This window comes from Nyctereutes procyonoides, unplaced genomic scaffold (genome assembly GCF_905146905.1).
Source record: "Nyctereutes procyonoides isolate TBG_1078 unplaced genomic scaffold, NYPRO_anot_genome, whole genome shotgun sequence".
Taxonomy (NCBI): domain Eukaryota; kingdom Metazoa; phylum Chordata; class Mammalia; order Carnivora; family Canidae; genus Nyctereutes; species Nyctereutes procyonoides.
In genome coordinates, this window is record NW_026575136.1 from 26,772,767 (window position 1) to 26,781,395 (window position 8,629).

The following is an 8,629-nucleotide window of genomic DNA, read 5'->3' on the forward strand; positions in this document are numbered from 1 at the left end:
GAATTCAGTTTTTTATTTCAATTTCTTAGTTCTACTCTGGACATTCTGATGGCTTACTAGTTAATCTCACTGTATCTACAATGTTCTTTCTTCTCATCTGTTTATGTCTTAATAGCCAGAGGTGTATTTTAAAATTGCAGATATGATGATCTCATTCTTCTCTTTGGAAAACAAAAAGATGAGATCTATAATGGCTTTTGATTTATTTTAGAATAAATTAGAAAGCGGTTAACATGGTTAATAGAAACTTTCAAAGTTTGGTACCAACCTACCGTCAGCCTTATGATCTTCTGCTTTGAATGCTCTTTCTATATGATAATGTATTTCTAAATTATCTTTCCTATGTGTGGTGGGCTGCTTGTACTTTGTTGAAAAGAGAAAAAAGGAAAAGCAGCAAATAATATGAATAAATAATTACTTTATTGATAATGTATTTCATAAAATAAAAGGAATTTAGACATGAAAGTGTTCCAGATTATCACCTAAATTCAAATAAATGTGGATATCTAAGTTAATAAGTTTGAATAATAGATATGATTTCTGAAATAGGAGATATGATTTCAAATTTAGTTAGAAGATAGAGTTTTAAAATATCTTTTTTAAGATATTTTATCTTATGTTCAACATTTGTCCAAAGGGGAATTTTCACTGGGAGATGAAGTAGGTTTACATGTTTGTAGAAGGAGAGAGACAGACAGGCTATTTCCATTTCAACCATTATATTCTTAGTGATGACTGTGAGATTGGAAAGGAAAAAAAACTAAAGAGAATCTGTTGTTTCTCGCAGTGCATGTACTGGAACAAATGTGAATTTCCTCCTCAATAGAGGCAGGCTAATTGCATCTAAGGGGAAGAGACTCTGCCCAAGAAGAGGATGCTGTTGGTCTTATTGTGCTTGATGAAGAACAGGAAAGGGTGATCGCAATGAAAAGGATAGGTTGGTGCTGATTTGGCAATAACTTCTACGTCTGTGGAGGCTGCAGCCTCCGTGCCCTCTTCGGTGACCTCCACAAAGGACTTGTGCCTGACTTTAGACACCACAAGATCCTGCCTCCCTGTCATGCCTGAGAAGTTGGCACTCTTTGTGTTGAAGGCATCCACCATTCCCAGGGCTTTCAGCGTGGCCTTGAGCTCATAACTCTCTTCTACTTTGAACCGGGGTAAGTGTAAATCCACCTGCCCATTGCTCATATTCTGTGAGCTCGTCCACTCTATTAGTTTCTCAGCAGTGAGTTGATCTTCAAGCTGCAGCAGTGGAAAAAGGGAATAGCTGACATGATTCTCAAGGATATTAAGCACGATTTAACATTAGATTGAATTGTAGAAAACTTTTATTTAAACAGTAAATGTAAATGCAGAAGATTCAGTTTATCACATCTTGTCTGAGCAGTCAAAAATAACAGTCGTGAATATATATTATACAGTCGAAAAACATACTATGTATTCAGGACTGTGTTATATTTATGTACATATATGCATAAATATCTATACATGTATATATATGGATATGTATGTGTATATATACATAACAGAATTATTAAATAGTTATTTTGTAAGAGATGAACTATGTATCTCTGTTTTTTATACTCTACATAGTTCCAGACCTCCAGACCTTCCATATGTATGATATGCTTCATTTTCAAATAGACTTCTCTTGTTACTATCCTTGTGTACATAATTTTGTATACTCTAATTGAAATAATTTTTATAGTGTAGGTACAACTTTTATTCCTTTTTCTTGCTTTACTTATTTGTAAACATTTCTCATATAGGTATATATTTCTCTAATCAAGTTTAAATTATTACACAGTATCTAAATTGATATTCAACGTATATATCTTTACTTAATTAATATTTTTAAGCATTCACTACGTGTCAGCCCCAAGTTAAACTATTGATAATACAAAGATGCACCAAAATTTTCAATGTCTTGAGCCACTTCTATCTAAAAGCCTTTGCCTTGTTTGGATTGCTTACCTTAGTTAAAGTCCCAGGACTGGGAGTCCTTATGTCATTGATAAGGGGAATTGCTGAGCTGAAGTCTGACATATTATGGCCCTTCACGTGTGTTGTCATGTTACCTTCCCTGAGGATCTCCAAATCCCAGTGTTAGCATGATAGCTATTTTGTGTGCAGCAAGTTCCCTGTGGCTTCAACAGCACGGCAAGCTATTGGAGTCATTGGAAAGCTGCCATGTTTGGAATGTCCTCAATGTGCCAGATACTCTTCTAGATATTTCTAAGTATTACCTTCACTATAACAATTTTAAGAGGAAAATTATAATCCCCCCACATCTTAATTTTATTTATTTATTTTTGATTCTGAGCAATGAGGCTCCCAAAGGACTTTTGAGCTCCTAGGGATTGAATACTTCCAAATTGAAAAGTAAGCATCAAAATAAATCTCTTGGTCCATTGTCTACAAAACCACTGTGATTTGATATTTAAAATGTACCTTTCATTATGTTAATTTACTTGTTTTGTTTATGAGTGAGCTTACAAATATTTCTATGTGTCACCTTCATATGAGTGTTCATTTCCTTGTCTTCTAATGAATAGACTGGAATATATTAGAAGTTCTTATGGTTGCAAAATATTAATGTGTGTGCCTAAGTATGTTTCTTTTGAACTGACATTCCATAGTTTCATCAGAATATTAATGGGACCCTTGATGTTGAGATTTTCTATATATTCCATATGACACTGTGTTATTTAGGATATTTACTTTTTGGAACACACAGAATACCAGATTCTACTTAAAAAGTTCTTTTTTAGGCTGTATGCAGAGAAGTACTCTGTACTTGAACTCAGTCAGCCACCACCACCAATCTGTGAGCATTGCTTCAATGAACAGCCCATATAAGGATTGTACTACTAGGAAATCAGGCAATAGTAGAAAGAATTGGAGACATAAGATTTTACCTTCTGCAGACCATCTACTTCGTGTGGCAGCAGCAACATCATGCTTAGATCTTTGCCTTTGTATGGTATTTCTAGGATCTTGGCTTGCAAGTCCTCCAGTGAGGTGAAATTAAAAACGTTAGATTGTCTCATCATCTGCACAGGTTTGCTTGTGTCCTGCAGTAATTAACGTGGCAGACAAATGCCAAGTGAGGCATTAGTTAAAAAGAAGATAATACTATTGAGATACCAAACACATCCTCTTTCTAAGGGATGATATGTGAAATTTGTGAATTGGAAGCAAGAGTTTCTTCAAGTATTTTTATCTAAAGTAAAAAAATAAAACAGGAAGAAAATACAACCATGACAAATTCATTTTTTCCCTGCCATTGCATGTGCTATTAGATATGAGTTTAAATTTAACATTCCATGTATGAGTGTGTTACATATTATAAAGAAATTACAATACCTTGTCCAGCCAGAATTCTTTCTCCACTGTGTTTTTTGTATCAAATTTGGTGTCCCACTGTCCTTTAAAATAGACTGCGTTCACCAGAACCAGAATGGTATGGTTAAGAGAGTCTTTGGGAAACATATCCTTGATTTTTTCTGCAAAAGGAAAAAAAAATCAAAGGTCTTCTGTGAAAGTACAAGTGGTTTGTCTGGAAGATGCTTTGAAAGTTACAGTGGATCATTCGGGCAAGTCACTACTTTAGGGACTGTGAGCAATAATTTTTGAGTTGCAGCTTTCCTTGTGATGCCAGCCTGATGGAGTTATCCTTGCTGGAGATACCCCATCTTGTTATGGGAAAGGTGTTCAGATTCATTGTCTTTGGGTGACTTCAGTCATCTCACACGGAATATGGATTTCAGCTACTCTTGAAGCACCTCCATTCCTAGCTTCCTTCCCTCCCTGAATTCTTCCAACCACACCCCCCATTCTTCATTCCTCCCACCCTTTCTATTTTTTCAATGTTGGGCTTAATACTCTGAAGAAATAGGGCTTGATTGTTCTTGAGGACAAATGGCATGAACTCTATAACCCGAAACACATGCCCTGTGCTGTCAGATATTACTGTCTGGGGTGTCTTCTTCTCTATTCTGCACTTTGAGAATTTAAAGGATGTGAACCCAAGATGGGGTTGGAGCAGAGACTTGGGATCCATGAAGGTACTGTCGTCTGTGATCATGAGCAAACACCAATTGCCAGCTGTATTTCATTGTAATTATCTTTCTGTCATACAGAAATTCCTTTTGTTGCTTTTCACCTTTACCTGGACCATTCCATCATCTGCAATGCTCTCCTCCAGCCTCTCTGCAAAGCCATCACCCCCACCCCACTGGCACCCCAGATGCTGTCAAGAACAGATTTCACACACAGCAGGGACTCAAAAAGAGTGATTTTTATGGGCAATCTCTCATACTTTACCATTAGTTTGGCTTTCCACCCAGGAATTTATCATCTTACGACTTTCTTCTGCAGCATTGTTAAAATCAACAGATTCCACACTGGCTAGGTAAAATTTCTTAATGTTATCCATGTATTCCTTTGACGGAGAAGGAAGAAAGGAGGAATTAAGAGTAATTCATCAGTAATTACGTATTCCCAAGTTAGTTATCTTCAGTCTTGACAAAATACAGTACAGGAATCTAGGCCCTGAGAAATCTACTTTTTCTTGCCCATGCGTATTTTATACAGTTCACATGTGGGTAATTTGAAATGCAAGTACAGGCTGGCACAACAGTGAGGTCTTTGAAAGGCAATAACTTCTGGACATAGGCTGGGTCAGAAGAGGCTCTGGGTTGCAAACTGCAAAGCATGATGCTCCAAAGGAGATGGTGTGTTTCTGGGACTCCTAAGCAGTACTATCAAACCTTAGGGTTCTTGCTTTTGCTTATATCTTCCATTCTGGGCATTCAGTGTACCCCTGGTACTTCTTCAACTTCCCTTAGAACTCACCAAGCCTGCACTCTCATCAGTATCCCATTAGTCATACATTTCATGGGTCATTGTCCACCAAAATTTACACTATGTGACTGAATGGTATCAGATCATTGGGGCATCTCATGACTTCCTTTGCTACTGAATCTCTTTTGGGTTGATGACATGATCCCTAAAACCGGACTTTATATTGGTGGGTTGTCAAGTTCTAGGATATTTCATTTAAGGACCTGGGATTCAGGTTAAAGGTATAACAAGCCAAGTGAAACTTACTTGAAGAAATTGATATTTTTTTTCTCCATAGAGCTTGTTGGCCATATTCAGTTCATATACATCAGTGGGTTTCTTTAATTCGGTCAGAAGCTTTTGAAATTGGTGGTGTATATTTTCCGTCTTTTCAACCTTCAAATATTAAAAAGTAAGCTCATTGCATTCTCTGTCAATGTAAATATGAATACTAGCCCCATGTAAACTGTTAGACCCAAAGCTATACTTTGATAGTCCTGCAGGTGACATTTATTGTTATTCCTTGATTTTAGGTGGATTTACTTAAATATTCTTTAAGATCCTTATAATTCAGTCTCCTTCAGGAAATTTCTTTCTGCTCTGAGTAAGTAATCCAAAATTTTCACTTATGAACTATAGATGTAGCACCATTCCACCATTGGATTATCTTCTAATTGGTACAAATGGGTTAGGTAAAAACTCCCCAGCTAAATTTAGGCTTCTTAAGGGCTAGAGGCACATTTCATTTTAATAGCTATCAGTCATATAATAATGTTGAATTTGTTTATTTCAGTTATATTATGACATGGAGCCCTTTACACTACTAGATTGTATTTCTTCTAAGACCTGTTGACTATGATCAATGGCTCTTCACTCATGATAGTCATACTCTCTCTCTTTTTTTTAAATTTATTTATTCATGAGTGACACACAGAGAGAGGCAGAGACATAGGCAGAGGGAGAAGCAGGCTCCTTGCAGGGAACCCCCTGTGGGAATTGATCCCAGGACCCAGGGAGCCAAAGGCAGATGCTCAACCACTGAACCACCCAGGTGCCCTATGGTGGTCATATTCTAAGTGTAGGAATAGTATGTGCCTGGTAAGGGCTTTACATTTGTATCTCTCTTTATCCCTATTCAGATGAAAACAAGAAACTCAGAATTAAATAGACTTTCCAAAGAGACGCAGGTGGCACAGCCAAATTTTGAACCTAGGCCTGTCTGAATCCAGAACCTTCTACTTGCTAGCCAAGAGTTTTGGACCTTAAGTTTATAAACTCTGTATCTCATCTAATCATTTCCCAAAATATGCTTGGAGGCATGCTTATTCCTGTTTAGTCCATTAATGAATTAATTAAAATTATATTATTTTAGCAAAAGTATTGTGATTACTGTAATTATTGTTACTCTGCAATAGTAATGCATAAAATTTATCAGTTTCCAGTAATCGAGGCACTGTTGTAATGTTTTCCATCTGTTTATATGCATTGAAGCAGATTATTTTATTACTCCCAGCTTCCTGGGATGAGGTCATGGTGCCTTAGAACAGTTGTGTCTTGCTCATGTTCCCCATTGGTTAACAGCAGAGCAGGAATTTGAAGCTCTTTTGGCACAGTGCTGATCTCCCCTCAGGAGACAAAAGTATGAAATAAATAAGAATGTAATATGAAACGAGATGCAACTCTGTCCAGTCTCTTTTACCTAAGAATTTCCCTAAAAACGGACTTTTCACAGTTTATCTGAAATGCCTAGCTTAAAATATGAGCCTCCTGGATATGCGATTCTCCTTCTAGACTCAAGTGCTCTGTGACTCACATGATCTGTTGTAGCTCTTCCTGTTGTGCTCTCTGTGGCTTCATTAAAGTGAAGGACCTGGAAGAGACAGGAAGCGGGATAAGAAACCTACTCAAAAGATCTGGAAATAAATTAAGAAAAAAGTAAAAGAAAGAAAGAACCCAAATCCAAACAAAACAAAACTCCCAACCCCAAACGCAAACCCAAATCCAAACCAAACCAAACCACTAAACAAAGGAAAAAGAGAATAGAAAACTTCATTGCAAGCATTTGCTCCTTGAAAAGCCACAGCAAAGGCACTTCAGAGAATCCTGTGTCATTATTCATTGATGAGAAAACATGAAATGTTTTGCATGAATTTAAGTCAGCATGTCACTTCTGCCATTACTCTTCCCTTTAAGCCTTGCCTCTGTTTGTTGTGCAATTGTGGGAGTTCATCTGGGCTATCAGAGGAAATCTAGGTCCAGGGAAGTGAATGGAGCAGAGCCCTGGGGAGGGCATGTGCCCCCCCCCCCAAAGCTCTGTGCTCACCCAGTCATGGGAATGCTTGCTCAGCCTCCTGTGCTACACAGCCAGATCTGGGGCCATCTGCACACAAGCCAACAGAGAAATCAATCTAAGCTGGTGACCTGTGTAGGAAGTAGACACCTACCTTCCCAATTTCAAGTGCAGTATTTTCTTTGGCACCTAGGTAGGTCATGGCTAATGCTGATGAGATGGAGAGAGGCGAGAAGAAGATGTTGTCACCCTTTTTTGATGTTTTGAACTGTTGGAACAGATCAAATGCAAAGCGGGTGTTTGCTGCACTGAGTGAATTCATGGCAACCTTGGTGCGATCTGGAACTCCTAGGAAAGGATCAGATTCATTTCATGACTTTCCTGAAGGAAAGATTAGTTTGTAATGAAATTATTTCTTAAAAGAAATACTTATATTTGGGTTGTGGGATTCTGGCAACTAAAATTTTTCTTCCTTCTACTTTTCAAACCTCTTTCAGTGTATATGTGTAAATTTCATAACTAGACGACTATCAAAATTACTATTTAAAAAAACTTTTGTGAAAAAGTACTAAGACATCTTTATCTTTCATTGCTCACTGGCACTCCTAGGCCTAGGTAGAAAGTGCTTTATTACTGATATCAACACAAAGATTCAGACAGCTCCCATTTAGGCACCTCTCTGCCTTTTCCTTCAGGGTTCTCTGGGTACCAGAGACTCTCTCCCCAACCACACAGATGCCCAAGGGAGCATTTGTTTAATCAGAAGTAAATAAGTTAGATGAACGATAAATCAGCTGAAGAAGATGTTCTAGTTTTACCCCAGCAGAATAAGTAAAACCCAGTCACACAGAATGAGATCGATGCAGGATAGAAAACACACCATTACCATATGTTCAGAAATGATTCCTGTTATTAAGCTGGAGCAGTACTTACCTGTGTTCCTGGAGGAAGCAGAGGTGGGCAGGGAGCCTTGTCAGCCTATGTGTGGTGAACGGTGAGCTCCAGAATATATAGCACTCTCCTGCCACCTTCTATTACTCGTTGTAGTCGGTATTTCAAGTAAATCCACTTTTGATTTCTTAACCAGGCTAACCATCATGTATATCAACTCAAAATATTTATGGGAATAAAGCATGATCATTCCATTACTGTACTTCCTTTTCCCCTGCAGCAAAACACTGCGGGCCTGTGGTCATTGGCTCTTATGAAATGCATGTAGGTGTCTTTCCAATACCAATGAGGATGGAGTTGCAATTCCAACTTCCTGACATGCCCCTGAAACATTTATCCGGAAACAACCCTTAAAAAATGTCTTCTCTTAGATGTGGCTGTCTTTAAGGCCCATTTCACACATAAACCATAACAAAGTTTATATTTTCTATCTTTAGTTCTTTTTTTTTTTTTTTTTTAAATTTTTTTTTTGTTTTATTTATTTATGATAGGCACACAGTGAGAGAGAGAGAGGCAGAGACATAGGCAGAGGGAGAAGCA

General features: G+C 37.7%; 1 protein-coding gene across 2 annotated transcripts; it reads right to left on the bottom strand.

Moving 5' to 3' along the window:
- Positions 1 to 629: 629 nt before the first annotated feature.
- LOC129495527 (serpin B4-like) lies at positions 630 to 7,460 on the bottom strand. Of its 2 annotated transcripts, none has more exons than XM_055303112.1 (7): positions 7,293 to 7,460; positions 6,662 to 6,718; positions 5,116 to 5,244; positions 4,330 to 4,447; positions 3,370 to 3,509; positions 2,922 to 3,014; positions 630 to 1,245 (listed from the first exon to the last, which is right to left on the bottom strand). In XM_055303112.1, the coding sequence occupies exons 1-7, from the start codon at positions 7,458 to 7,460 to the stop codon at positions 844 to 846; spliced, it is 1,107 nt and encodes a 368-aa protein (XP_055159087.1). In that variant the 3' UTR covers positions 630 to 843. The 2 variants fall into 2 exon arrangements, with proteins under 2 accessions (XP_055159087.1, XP_055159085.1); XM_055303110.1 differs by having other exon boundaries at positions 2,922 to 3,077.
- Positions 7,461 to 8,629: the final 1,169 nt, after the last annotated feature.

Coding starts and splice junctions, on each gene's coding strand:
- LOC129495527 (XM_055303110.1), bottom strand. CDS start 7,460: ATGAATTCACTCAGTGCAGCAAACACCCGCTTTGCATTTGATCTGTTC. Junction 6,719..7,292: donor CTGCACTTGAAATTGGGAAG/GTAGGTGTCTAC, acceptor TGTCTCTTCCAG/GTCCTTCACTTTAATGAAGC. Junction 5,245..6,661: donor GAAGAGCTACAACAGATCAT/GTGAGTCACAGA, acceptor TAATATTTGAAG/GTTGAAAAGACGGAAAATAT.